This window comes from Penicillium taxi (assembly GCF_028828555.1).
Source record: "Penicillium taxi strain IBT 34144 chromosome Unknown utg000002l_segment0_segment0, whole genome shotgun sequence".
Classification (NCBI taxonomy): Eukaryota; Fungi; Ascomycota; class Eurotiomycetes; order Eurotiales; family Aspergillaceae; genus Penicillium; species Penicillium taxi.
The window spans coordinates 2,800,542-2,813,629 of NW_026643204.1; the positions used below are offsets into that span (position 1 = coordinate 2,800,542).

The following is a 13,088-nucleotide window of genomic DNA, read 5'->3' on the forward strand; positions in this document are numbered from 1 at the left end:
GATCTCTTTTCCCCAAATCCGGGAATCCCCCCGTTGGGGACCTCTACTTCCTTCTGAATATAAAAAATACACAGAAATGCAAGGCTATTCATTTGCGCCCCCGTCGGGGCCTCCCCGAGAAGGCCAGAAAAGTACATCCCCTCCTTTCCCCCTCCCCCGATACTCTTAGCACATGACGCGATTTTTGAATTGATGCTGATGGAAGATAGATTATGTGTTTGTGGATGAACATAATCGGCATAAAAGATTAAAAGGTATGTTGTAAACACCTGGGCTACAAATACTTTACACTGGGTTTCTAACATGATAAATAGTAATGCGAGCATGTAATGGTTGTCGGAAAAGAAAGATCAAATGTGATGCAGCTACGACAAATACATGGCCTTGTTCGGCTTGTACACGCCTAAAACTGGTTTGTGTTCCTCCTACCATCGGCCAAGATGGTGATTTTGGCCCAGATGGGGTAGATCCAAGTGAGGCTGGGAACCTCTCGGGTGGCCCGGAGTCGTCCCATCAGTCGTTTCCGGCTCCTCCTTCCTTTAGGGACGGCAACCAACACCCCATGGGGGGTGTGTCTCATTACGATGGAATGAACATGTACTCTCAATATGTTCAGACCCCTCAGAATCAACCAGGAATATATAACGAGATACGATCATCACCGATGGTGATGCCACATCAATCTTACTCGCAGCCCTCAGTGTATAGTGAGCCGCAGTCTTCATCATTGGCTTCAGCTGATCGGGCGGTATATGTCGACAATGACTCGTCCCATGCGGAGAATTTGAGCGAGGTGCTTGGAGAACTGAAAATTGACGAGACGGGCATCGGTACGATCTGCTTTCCGCCTCTGTCGAACAGAAATAACAATCACTAACACTCAAATAGCCCCCTATATAAGACGACAGCGGACAGATCGTGTGGAGCCGGATGCTCCGGTGCAAGATGAAGTGGAGGATAGATTACCACCTCTCAGCACTGGCGCAGGAGCTACAATCCGAATTCCACCTGAATTGATGCCCTCCGACGAGAGCGTCATGGAATATTTCAGAATCTACTTTGATGAAATTCACCCCTACCTGCCTATTATATCTCGCGCCCATCTATATTATCAGTGGCAAAATGACCGTCGCTCCATTTCCCCTCTTCTCCTCGAAGCTCTCTTTGCATGTTCAGGACGTTTATCCGACGAACCGTCCGAGGGCGCCCAGTGGCTTGCTTTGGCAAATAGTATGTCCAAAGATTTACTACGTTGTCAACGGTTCCATGTCTGCTGACCACCGCATTCTTTATAGGACACGAATCAAGCTTTATGGACGTTCCTCGCTTGAGTACTATACAAGCTATGCTCCTTCTTCTCAAAGCCAGGGAGTCTTTGCCCAAGAAGGGCTATTATTATCGGTCTTGGCAAACAGTCAAGACAATTGTCGCAATGGCTAAAGACTTGGACATTCACGAACACTATAGTACCCATGCCGAAGGAAGACCATGTGATCTGAGCCCAATTGAATGTCTGGTACATACCAGAGTATGGCAGGCGCTCTTGCTCATCGAGGTGATGATTGGAGCTCCACAAGGTAAATATAGCCACTTTGTTTTATGCTCTCGAATGCTAACAAAATTCAAGGCCGCTCTGACTATGGTGTCGATCCGGAAACGGTGGAAATGCGCCCAACTCTAGATATAAGAGGTTTAGATGCGTTTGAGACTGATCGCTCTCGGCAATATGCATACTTTGTTCGCAACGCGCATCATATCCGCATTATGACAGATACTTACCACAAGATCAAGAAACAAAAGGACTGGGGCGCTGATCCCCGATTCGTGCAGAAGAACCCATTATTCGCAGATTGGCTCCGCAGTCTTCCTCCAGATCTACAAGTCAATTACCCATCCGATGGTTCTCCCCCGTGGCTGCCTTCTCATTTTATTGGCAACATGCATTCTCACTGTCATCTTGGCATCATATTACTGCACCGCCCACAACTCTTGGCATCTCAGTCCTTTGCAGCAGATGGGGACTGGAAAATACATTTCTCACTATGTTATTCCTCTGCCAAGAGCCTCTGTCGATTACAGGAGGCTATCCTTGAAAGGTTTGGATTACCAGGACTACTCTATATGCAACGCGGTATCAATTTTGCCATTTACTGTATCCTCACTTGCACCATGCTACACTTGGTAGGTTATTTCAGATCTTCTCAAGCATGACTACTAACTCAATTAGATCGCAATAACCTCTCCAGACCCCGAATTTCACTCCGACGCCCGGGAATACTTCGTTCGCCACATGCGTATTCTGGAGCGATGCTCTACTGCATGGCCCATGGCGGAAATCCAGGCCCAAATAGATTCTTTGAGGCTGGCTTTCTCTGCTGATACCACTCGTCCGTTTGAGCTGAAGCAAAGCTTTCCATATGGCAGTCCCTCGGATGGCGGCTACCACCCCAGTCCGCCTATGGATGCGCATTATCATCCACACCTTAATCAGGTGACCAGCAGTGTTCAATCCAGAGTGGGTTTCAGCGCACATCCCATCACCCCTCCGATTTCCACTGGTGCTGAAGACTCGAAGTCCGACACATCCTCTCAGTTACAGTCCCTTGGAATGATTTCCCATCCACCGTCGTCTGCCCATACTCTAGATGCACCGTTGGTTGATGAAAATAGCTGGGATCCTACACGTATCATGAAGTACGTTAGCCGAAAACTTTTGCCTGAATTCTGATCCTGGTACTATTACTGACTCTTGCTTTTCTCTCTCAATAGTCAATGGGACATGGCATTTTCCGCCAATCCCTCCACCGTCTCTAACTCTCCTCCGATGCCCATGAGCAACCCAGCACAGCCCATGTCAAACATGGTCAATCATCAATACCCAATACAGTACGACTCTAAGGTCGCCATCCCACCTACCCAGCCTGTTTCACCGCCACAGTTCCAGAATCTTCCAGCTATATTTAGCGCACGGGACTGGCAACAAAGTGTGGCAAGCGTGTACGATCCGCAAGGTTTGAAGCGACGATGGAATTACGCAACAGACTTAGCCACCGACGGCATGAAAAAGAGACGAGGATAGCTCGCCTAAGCCTCCATTTCACTTTCCTCTTGAGTACGGCTCTTTATTTGCCAACGGCCATCGTATCTCAAAACTTTGTTATCGTCTTATCTTGATTCCCCCGAGCGTACACCTCTTCGGAGGTATTTCTTTGTTATATTTTCGATGTCCGGCGCCCCATGACGGTGCTCGTTTCAACTAAAGTTTTGAATTGGGAAGGATTTTCGGTAAATAAAGCGTCCGCAAAAAGATCGCTCGTCGATTTAAAAATGAATCAAATTCACGGATTCTGTTGTACAAAGTCTTGGCTTTAAGTGGCTTGCCAATTGAATAAATGGGGTCTAGAATAAATCACATACCTAGTTCATATTCTCTCCTCAGACCTAGACCAAAATACACCACCTGGGTAGTCAGTGCAAACAAACGAAGAGTCCTTCCAAGGCAGTTCGATGGTAAGTTAATAACATTTTGAATCTCAATCTAACATCTACGAAGTTATAAGTTGTAGATTTTGTCCTACTGAATAACTATAAAGTGATTGGTAGAAAACTACCATGAACATATGTACCATTACTCTAATAGTATGGGCGCAAACCTGGGCATACGTGATCTGATCATTCACTATTGTCACCATAGGAATCAAAGGAAGTGTATTCTACCCTCTTGCATGGTTCGCTTACTTGGGATGTGAACTCATTTTCCAAGTTTCTGATATTGATCTTGAATTGAATAGTCAATGGCTCACATTATGCGTAATTTCAATTCAACTTTTCTCTTGATTAAAGAAATTCATTTAATCTGGCATGATTCCATGTCAGCTCGAAATACGATTTGTGTTTATTTGCAGATCATACTTGTGATGGTAGATAGAAGAAAAAGCGTGAATAAAGTCGTTCAGATAGAAGACATATCGATGGTGATAGCCCTCGGATTGATCAATTACGACGGCCAATTCCAATTCGCTCCTCACGAGATCGAACAATTCTCGCTTTGTCACCAGGAAGAGGCTTTAGCTCATCGTTCGGGTCGAAGTTGACATTAGAGCTGCCTCTGTTTTGCTCGGGATGCTTGTTCTTGTCCTCATTTAGCTTTCGAATTCTTGCTTCTTCAAAGGCAGAAATATCTTCAGTCGTTACTGCAATGGCCGTGGGTTTCTGACGGAGCATTTTGAGTGGGTTTAAGGAGATTGCATTAGTATATGAAGAAAGAAGGACGATCAGGGTAAGGTGTGTACGTGATATTTGTCACGTGATCTCACAAGTTCGAATTCCCGTCACTTCATTTCGGCGGATTCCACCACACCCTCATCCCCAACCCCAGCACAATGTTCCAGCTTAGGCAGATTGCTCGTCAGGGCGATCGGGTAAGATTGAGCTTATCCCCATCTTTGCGCCAATTCTCCAACAGTCGTGCGATATCTGCCGAAGGTCAGAACCAACCATCTGGTACGTTTATTTCGAGCCGTTGACACTTTAACCACACTCAATTGATCTAATCATGCCAATTTATTGTATTGTTCTTACACTAATCTCCCCCATAAGGCCCCAGTGATTCAAAAACGCGCCAGACTGCAACAACCCCTCGCAAATCTCGCCCAGCGAACAAGCCACCGGGATCTCCCGCCCAGAACCGACCTCGCCCTGCTCGCGTACTTGATGCTAGGTCTTTCGCAGCAACAAGTGCTAGTGGTGAGCAACCCAAGGTCATCCGCAAGCCTTGGCTGCGAAACGCTCGAGGCGGAGTCCAGACCAAGGGCAAGCCTAAACCCGCAGCAAAGAAGGCTCGAAAGCCTCGGTCTCGAGGCCCCAGAACTTTCGAGTCAGAAGATGGAGAAGAGCTGACTGCGGCTTCCATTGAACAAGTTGAAAAGGATCAAATTATGAAGGCTCGCCCCACTCCTATCCGCTACGAGCCTAAAGATATCGATTTCTCTACGCTCAAGGAAACATGGCCCTCACTTCCCACAAGTGTGAATGCTCGATCCGCTGCCGTTCTAGAGAAGCTTACCTCGTTGAGCGGGCGCTTCCCCAACGGATACGTTCCCCCTTACGAGTTGGGCAGAAGACTCTGGAATGGCCAGAATGTACTGTTCGAGAGTGAGACTGAAAAGGCAGAGGCTCTGGAAGAGGTCAAGCGACTGTCTCAGGCCCGTGCTGACAAGATTTCCCAGCGGACGGGTGATCTTGTGGAGCCGAGCGAGATCACGTTTAATGCGGTCAATGCGAAGGATACTAAGATATTGCTGGAAACACTCGCCCAGGGGAAATACCCCGGTCTGGAAGGAGGCAAAACCCAGCCTTCTGTTTTCGAAAATGTGATCAAGAATCTTCGCAACAATGGTACATATGAGACTACGGGCAAAAGACCCCAGTTTCTGGCAAAAGTCGAGTCCCTAATCGCGTCCAGTCGTATCAAGCGCAACTAGGTCGGAGGCTTGAGATATTTGAAAATGTAATGTACAATATGGGTTCCCTGGTTGCGACTTTTTTCATATTTTCTGGGCGCTTTTTACCTTTCGTTACAAGGTTGTATTTACATCTTTATTTGCAACTTTGAGTCTCATTTCATACATGTACTACAGCAGTCCTTCATTGGTCCCATTATTCCGATCGAAGTTTTCAATCCATTCTTCATGAATACGTATGTCATCTTAATAGGTGGAACATACATTCGGGTCGGAGTTGAAGTACATGGAAAGCAGTCGGTGCAGATATGAAAAATCGATGGAAAGATGCGCCTAGATACAACGTACAGGATAATATTTGCCAGGATAGGCTCCAGCTGGATAATCTGCTCCTTCAAGTAACTAAAAATACAATTGTGACTTGTATACTACAAGACTAGGGCTTGTGTGTCCGTTCAAGTGCCTTTTTGGCCGTGTCAAACAGATCTTTGACCTCTTTCTGGCCCTTTTCTGTTGCCTTCTCCATCTGCTCATGAGCTTTTCTTACGTCGTCCGGACGTGCTAATTTTTTCTTCTGCATGTCTTGGAGTCGCTTGTGCATAGCCCCTCTAGAGTCACGGACCGTGCCAGCTGCCTTCTCAAAGGCTCGCTTGGCCACTTTGACGCTCTGGTCGCGGGATTCCTTGGTCGGTGGAGGAATCGGGATGTTGAGCTGAAGGGCGTTGTGAGGATCCGGTTGCGGATTTAAGAACACTTTTGTAACAATCGCCGATGTAATTGGTTTGATGTACTATGAGGATACGGAAGAAATTAGCAAGAATTCATCAAGGATGGCAAACTAAACCAGTGTCCATGATTCACACATCTTGTTCAGCGGCTAAGATGGTAACCATCCGCCCTCCCTTGGGCACGACCTGAGCGAGGTCCCTCAGCTCGACTGATTCATGACTGTCCTTGCTCAATTCAACATTTAGAGCTTCAAGAGATGCAGTGTTGAATTGTCCATCTGCGTGGAGGTTCGACAGGTCATCTTTCAGACAAGAAACGGCCGTGGAAATTCCATTATGAAGAAGGGATAAGTTGAAGGGGTCTTCGGAAGCTGCAGCGAGGCTGGCCCCTGGCTCAGAAGCTGAACTGTGCTTGACTTTATCTTTCTTCTTGTACAGCGCGGGAGAAATGGCAAAGGTACGACTTTGCAGAGTCGGCGTATGCAATGGCAGACATGAGCGTCGCACACTGCAGGACGCTAGGCGGCACTGCGAAATGGCGTGGAATGATAGACGAGTGACGGTGCGGTGCATGGTGAGAGGGTATGGTAGTGGAAAAGAGGAATTCACAAGACGCGGAAGCCGGGCGATAAAAATTGCGGATATATCAAGTGGTACGTTGCATCTCAATACTGCTTATGACTAGGAGAACTACGAATTAATCAATACATTTTAGATAGAAAACTGGTCGTTACACATTAAATTTGCAACGTCGAACATCGTCTACTCAAGCGTACTTTTTGCAAAAGAAAAATGGGGGAAAAAAAGGAAATACTGCGCCCAAGCTATCCGGCTTCAAACACAAAAGCATAGACCAACCCGCATGCTGATCCAGTATATCTATCCGGTTAGAATTCTTGGATATCGGATTTTTAAAAGGCATGAGTTGGTCATCCTACATCGCTGATATTTAGCGGGTGGACATGGCCTTGGTGATCAGGCGCTTGAGAGCAAGCTCCTTCTTCTTGAGGTCCTCGGGAGTGGAGTCCTCGATCTCGAGCTGGGCCATGGCGTCGCTGAGAGCAGATTCGATCTTCTCCTTGTTGCCGCGCTTGAGTTTAAGGGACATGCCGGGATCGGAAACGATCTCCTCAACACGGGAAATGTAGGACTCGAGCTGCTGGCGGGACTCGAACTTCTTGGTGAAGGCCTCGTCGCTGGTCTTGAACTTGGCGGCGTCTGCGGGGATTAACAGTTAGTAAGTTATACCAGCGAAATAGAACAAAGAACATACCATCAATCATCTGCTCAATATCGGCGCTGGAAAGCTTGCCGACAGCGTTGGAGATAGTGATGTTGGCGCTGCGGCCGGAAGTCTTCTCAGTGGCGGTAACCTTCAAGATACCGTTGACATCGACCTCGAAAACACACTCCAAAGCGGCCTCACCGGCGCGCATGGGAGGGATAGGAGCAAGGGTGAACTCGCCCAGAGAGGTGTTGTCAGCACAGTTGGTACGCTCACCCTGGTAAACGGGGAACTGCACTTGGCTTTGCTGGTCCTGGACAGTAGTGAAAGTGCGCTGTATCGAGAGTCAGAATCATGATACAGTTGAGAATGTGAGAAAACGGAGTAAAAACGGACCTTCTTGATGGTGGGGACAGTGGTACCGCGGGGAACAACCTGGGCAAAGATGTTGCCTGTGAACAAGTTAGCTTGATAGTTGGGTAAATTAAATGGAGTGAGAGTTCTTACCCTCCATGGCGACACCCAGGGAGAGAGGGACAACGTCAAGGAGCAGGAGATCAGCGGTCTCGGCAGAGGTAGCCTTGCCGGAGAGGATACCAGCCTGGACGGCGGCACCGTAGGCAACAGCCTCATCGGGGTTGATGCTCTTCTCAAGCTTCTTGCCGTCAAAGAAGTCGCTCAGGAGCTTCTGGATACGGGGAATACGGGTGGATCCACCAACAAGGACGATCTCATCGACCTTGCTCTTCTCAACACCAGAGTCCTTAATGACCTGCTGGACGGGGTCCAGAGTACCGTTGAAGGACTTAGCATTCAGGTCCTCGAAACGAGCACGGGTGATGGAGGAGTTGAAGTCCTCACCATCGAAGAGAGAATCAATCTCAACGGTTGTCTGAGTGGCGTTGGACAGAGTACGCTTAGCACGCTCGCAAGCAGTGCGCAGACGGCGGAGAGCGCGGGCATCACCGGAGAGGTCCTTGCCGCTCTTACGCTGGAACTCCTTCTTGAAGTGGTCAAGCAGGTTGGTGTCGAAGTCCTGACCACCAAGGTGAGTGTCACCAGCAGTGGCCTTGACGGTGAAAACACCACCCTGGATGTTCAGCAGGGAAACATCGAAGGTACCACCACCCAAATCGTAGATAAGAACGTTACGCTCCTTCTCGGACTTACCAGCGCCAAGACCGTAAGCAATAGCAGCGGCAGTAGGCTCGTTAATGATACGGAGGACGTTCAGGCCAGCGATGGCACCGGCATCCTTGGTAGACTGACGCTGGTTGTCATTGAAGTAAGCAGGCACAGTAATGACAGCCTTCTCAACGGTCTTGCCGAGCTTGGTCTCAGCAATTTCCTTCATCTATTCTCAATTGTGAGCAAATTCATATTTCAAATCTAGGAAGAATTCGTTTTGGTTTAAAATTACTTACCTTCATGAGGACCATGGAGGAGATCTCCTGGGGAGTGAAGGTCTTGGTCTCACCGAGGTACTCAACCTCGACGGCAGGCTGGCTGTTACCCTGCTCGACGACCTTGAAGGGCCAGGACTCAACATCCTTCTTTACAATGGGGTCATCAAAACGACGACCAATCAGACGCCTAGATTTCGAGTCAGAACCATTGTGCTATATATCAATGGCAAAGAATAGAAAGATGTGAAAACTCACTTGATGTCGAAGATGGTGTTCTTCGGGTTCATGGCAGCCTGGTTCTTGGCGGCCTCACCGATCAAACGCTCCTTCTCAGTGAAGGAGACGAAAGAGGGGGTGGTGTAGCTACCCTGGTCGTTGGCAACTGAAGTCATTCAGTCAGTATAAAGATATTTCAAGTCCAAAATCCGAATGGTGGGAACGCACTGATCTCGACATTGGTGCCCTCGTAGTTGGCAACGCAAGAGTAGGTGGTGCCTGTGCGTTTTGAGTTAGTAGGGTCATTGAAAAGGTTTGATGGCGATAATCATACCAAGATCGATACCGATCGCTCCATCGTACACCGGAAGATCCGCCATTGTGAATGTGAGTGGTAAAATTGAGAAAGGTGGAATAGGGTGGGAAAGAGGGGTTTGGACGGGTCGAATTTTTTTTATAAATGCAATGCCACACATGGAAAGGCAGAAAACTTTGCGGGAGCGGTGAGTCACGTGAATGGAACCGAGAGTTTTTTTTGGCGAGTTTTAATCTTAATCTTTGTCATCACTTCCGTTACTTGGTTAGTTAATTATTTAAGTCTCGCCACCTCACAATACACTCACCATACAACGTTTATCATAGCTAGCCAATAGTTAAGACAGATATCGTATTTTTTCTTGTCTTTAGGGTGTTTCAATGTGGCCAAAAGTATTATTTGCACGGATGACTTTCTGGGTTGGATTGAAAGCTGATATTTAAATAGCTGTGGAGAAGGTAATAGGTACAGCATAACATCTTCCAAGAGAATTCATATCATCTACCATTCCTAAACAAATAAATGGATATTATCAAAACCCCATAAACTAAAGACCGCTGTTATGTCTTTTCATCTGAATAAGCCGAGCCGAGCCTTGATCATCGCAGCAAATTAAACAAAACCGTGATTCGCTCATAATCAACCTCAGATCCTGGAGGTCCAGACTTTGCTACTCCTCTGGCTGGTCCAGATATGGCTTCCAAGTCGATCTTGGTTATGCCTGAATGAAGCTGTATGTCATATGACAGTGTGCTTGAATCCCTAGATGGATGAAGCCGTTGCATACCTACCAGAGCCACAATCTTGATCTGCCGTTGGTCCGTACTATCAGTGAGCGTGGGCCTAACAGTCAGCATGTGGTGTGATGGAGGAAGATTAATAGTGATGGTTTGCTGAGAAAATGTAGATGATGCAGCAACATCCAAGCAAAAGTCTTGTGGCAAAGACAGCGAGGAATGTGTCATTATTTGAACGTTGCGGATCAAAGCAGAACTGGCATCTATAAAATTATTAGCTTGTCTCCCCTTCAACATTATTGCGTCGTGTGAAAAGTTAACAGGATTTCTTACCAAATCCTGGTCGTCTTAAGAGAGAATCCATAGGTGATGCCTCATAGACTTGCTGAGTTGACACTATATTTGAGACGAAAGAAATCAGTACACGCGATTATATCAGGGAAACTTGAGAGACCTGTACAGAGTATAGGTATACTCACCGTCATGTGGAGGAAGACCCCTGGAGAGGTCGAGGAAGCCTCCATGAAGGCCGTGGGAATTAGAAAACATCTCAGATTGTTGGGACGATGCAATAGGGCCCTCGTCCTTGATTGTTTCAAGCATGTCACGCCCCACACCATGAGACTGCTCTCGACCAAGTGGAGTTGTGGCAGCGCTTGATTGAGGGCTTCCGATATGTCTTCGAAGGGACCGTGTTCTAGGGGACATATGTGCATCAACCTCTTGGCTTCCTGATCCAGCACGAACCAGCTCTTGTTGTCTTTTCAAGGATTCGTTATCGACAGAGAATCCAGATGATAGTGTGTCCTCTTTGGAAGTCTCAGAGATATGTCCAGCCATTTTCAGCGTCAACTTTTGTACCACCGGCTCCGGATTCCTCATGCCGAGTTTCAACTTGATGCGAGGCATTTCGGGGTGGCCATCTACCTGAACAGGATCGGGAACGTGTTTCTTGGCCTCCGCCACTCTTCGTTTAAAGTACTTCTGAGATATTTGTTAGCGCGCCACACTAGAGCAGTCTATCGAAAGAGGTCTTACTTCTAGTACACCTGCAAGATTAGAAATTTCACTGCCATCCTCATTATACTCCCGTGCATTTCGCCAAATAAAAGCAACTTCCTCCTCGAAGGATTGCCAAGTGGGATATGCGGTGGTTTTCGAGACATTCTTTCTGCTGTCCGTGCCGCGAACTCTCTTTTGAATACTTCGCAACGAAACGGGATACTGAATTATCTCATAGTAATCCCGGTAAAGGTTACGGTCGGGCTTTCCAATGAAGGGATATGCAACCAATTCACCGCTAGAGGGGAAGGAGTTAGCAGTGATGCTATGATAAATAGGTTGTGCAGTAAAGCTTACTCGTCATCCTTGAGTCGGGTCAACTCCGACATGATCTTGTCCTGCGCTGTTTGCATATCATCATCTTCGAAATTCACCTCAGGTTCTTCGGTGAACTGCGATACTGGGGTTCCCTCCTCTTCTATCTCGCCCACAGGAGCTGAAAATGCGCGGTTGTAGTCTTCTGAATCCACTTCATCATCCTATTGGGTAAGAATAGTTAGTAGCTTTCGACACGATGCGCGGCGTTGTTCCAGATAAGACGCCGCAGAAAAATATGCCAATCATTAAGCCTCATTGGTGACGCGACTCATCAAGTTTGTTTGAGCGCGAATAGTTTGAATTCAGGTACGATATGCATAATCTTGACAAGATTTGTATATGGCCAAACAGGTTGCAAGGTAACGTACAGACACTTTCCGACGTTTCTGGCTGCGCATCTTGACTTCGGGAGAAGATGCAGCTGCAGCTGCAGCCACGCGCCGTTTTGTAGTCATTCTGAATGAATCAGGTTCTCAAGTCGCGAGTAAAAAGTAGGTTGACTTCTTTATAGCTCAATGGACGTGTGCAGTACGCGCTGCAATCGTCCGAGTGGGGACTCGTCTTATGTAACTGTTATTATTATATAATCAATGATAAGCAACCGGCGTTTTTATCGATATTAACCAACACCTCAGGCATCAAATTTTACGGATTCACATCTTCCCCTCCGCGTCCCGCAGAACAAGTCCCCTCCCCCAATCTCCAAAAAAAAAAACACCATAACACGCGCTTTCATTCTCCCAATTCGAGCTCTTCCAAGTGGAATTCTTCCCTTGTCAACTCTACTCCGACAATTTCTTGAGTGAGCAGCATTCTTATCCCTTTTCAGAAGCGAGCAATCATCCCAAAGGTTTCAGTTGTTGACCACGTGCGATAACCAGATTCACTCGATCTTTTTTTTTTTGAAAGACTCTTCCTCTTCCCATTCTCTTTAGCAATGGATATCGATCCTATCAGAAGAAACAAAAAGCCACGCCTCCTATTGGAGTCGGAGCGCGAACGCCTAGATGAATTTATCGACTCCATTCACTACTCTGCTCGGTAGGATGGATTGCCCCTCCTTTTGAACATTCCATTGACTTCGATACAGGTACTCAGATGACAAGTATGAATACCGTCACGTGCAACTTCCCAAGAACATGCTCAAGAAGATCCCCAGCGACTACTTTGACAGCTCGAAGGGCACATTGAAATTGCTTTGGGAAGAAGAATGGCGCGCATTGGGAATTACACAGGTGTGTCCTACCTTCGGATTACCAGGCAGCAGCTAATCAGATTATTCCTCCAGAGTTTGGGATGGGAACACTACGAAGTGCATGAACCGGAGCCCCATATCCTTCTGTTCAAGTAAGTAGAGCTTTTATTCCCCCAGCTCTAATCTTCCTTTTCCCTGCTGATACCCTTCTCAATTCAGACGACCCCTGAACTACCAACCTCCGCAAGTGTAATTGAAACTTCCGACTTAGTTTTTGCGTTTGGGAGTTTTGTTTCCATGCCTTGAGGGACACACGCGTGCGATTCGGTGGAAGGGGTTCTTTTTTTTTCTATCGCAGGGACATACATCACGCCAGTATGTTTCACTTTGGTTCACCACAGCTTCACAATGGAGTTTTTGGAA

General features: G+C 47.2%; 7 protein-coding genes across 7 annotated transcripts; 3 read left to right on the top strand and 4 right to left on the bottom strand.

Moving 5' to 3' along the window:
• Nucleotides 1-76: 76 nt before the first annotated feature.
• On the top strand, nt 77-3,079 carry N7495_002958 (Zn(II)2Cys6 transcription factor; the record flags this gene model as incomplete). Its single annotated transcript, XM_057205627.1, has 8 exons — nt 77-131; nt 210-254; nt 315-830; nt 889-1,230; nt 1,296-1,577; nt 1,628-2,181; nt 2,228-2,694; nt 2,770-3,079. The coding sequence occupies 8 exons, from the start codon at nt 77-79 to the stop codon at nt 3,077-3,079; spliced, it is 2,571 nt and encodes an 856-aa protein (XP_057066234.1).
• Nucleotides 3,080-3,993: 914 nt separating this feature from the next.
• On the bottom strand, nt 3,994-4,224 carry N7495_002959 (CDC26 family anaphase-promoting complex subunit; the record flags this gene model as incomplete). Its single annotated transcript, XM_057205628.1, has 1 exon — nt 3,994-4,224. The coding sequence occupies one exon, from the start codon at nt 4,222-4,224 to the stop codon at nt 3,994-3,996; it is 231 nt and encodes a 76-aa protein (XP_057066235.1).
• A 158-nt stretch (nt 4,225-4,382) lies between these two features.
• N7495_002960 (uncharacterized protein) lies at nt 4,383-5,483 on the top strand (the record flags this gene model as incomplete). The annotated part of the gene is made up of 2 exons (XM_057205629.1): nt 4,383-4,503; nt 4,600-5,483. 2 exons carry the CDS (start codon nt 4,383-4,385, stop codon nt 5,481-5,483), a joined length of 1,005 nt encoding a protein of 334 aa, XP_057066236.1.
• A 415-nt stretch (nt 5,484-5,898) lies between these two features.
• Nucleotides 5,899-6,763, bottom strand: N7495_002961 (ribosome-recycling factor; the record flags this gene model as incomplete). Its single annotated transcript, XM_057205630.1, has 2 exons — nt 5,899-6,252; nt 6,326-6,763. The coding sequence occupies 2 exons, from the start codon at nt 6,761-6,763 to the stop codon at nt 5,899-5,901; spliced, it is 792 nt and encodes a 263-aa protein (XP_057066237.1).
• A 376-nt stretch (nt 6,764-7,139) lies between these two features.
• On the bottom strand, nt 7,140-9,440 carry hscA (putative Hsp70 chaperone (HscA); the record flags this gene model as incomplete). The annotated part of the gene is made up of 8 exons (XM_057205631.1): nt 9,372-9,440; nt 9,266-9,316; nt 9,077-9,203; nt 8,840-9,008; nt 7,923-8,769; nt 7,812-7,867; nt 7,464-7,749; nt 7,140-7,408 (listed from the first exon to the last, which is right to left on the bottom strand). Exons 1-8 carry the CDS (start codon nt 9,415-9,417, stop codon nt 7,140-7,142), a joined length of 1,851 nt encoding a protein of 616 aa, XP_057066238.1. The 5' UTR covers nt 9,418-9,440.
• Nucleotides 9,441-9,952: 512 nt separating this feature from the next.
• N7495_002963 (bromodomain-containing protein) lies at nt 9,953-11,925 on the bottom strand (the record flags this gene model as incomplete). Its single annotated transcript, XM_057205632.1, has 6 exons — nt 9,953-10,353; nt 10,424-10,486; nt 10,570-11,074; nt 11,129-11,390; nt 11,450-11,631; nt 11,839-11,925. The coding sequence occupies 6 exons, from the start codon at nt 11,923-11,925 to the stop codon at nt 9,953-9,955; spliced, it is 1,500 nt and encodes a 499-aa protein (XP_057066239.1).
• A 482-nt stretch (nt 11,926-12,407) lies between these two features.
• Nucleotides 12,408-12,918, top strand: N7495_002964 (cyclin-dependent protein kinase regulatory subunit CKS1; the record flags this gene model as incomplete). The annotated part of the gene is made up of 4 exons (XM_057205633.1): nt 12,408-12,511; nt 12,561-12,705; nt 12,759-12,817; nt 12,885-12,918. The coding sequence occupies 4 exons, from the start codon at nt 12,408-12,410 to the stop codon at nt 12,916-12,918; spliced, it is 342 nt and encodes a 113-aa protein (XP_057066240.1).
• Between the last annotated feature and the right edge of the window lie 170 nt (nt 12,919-13,088).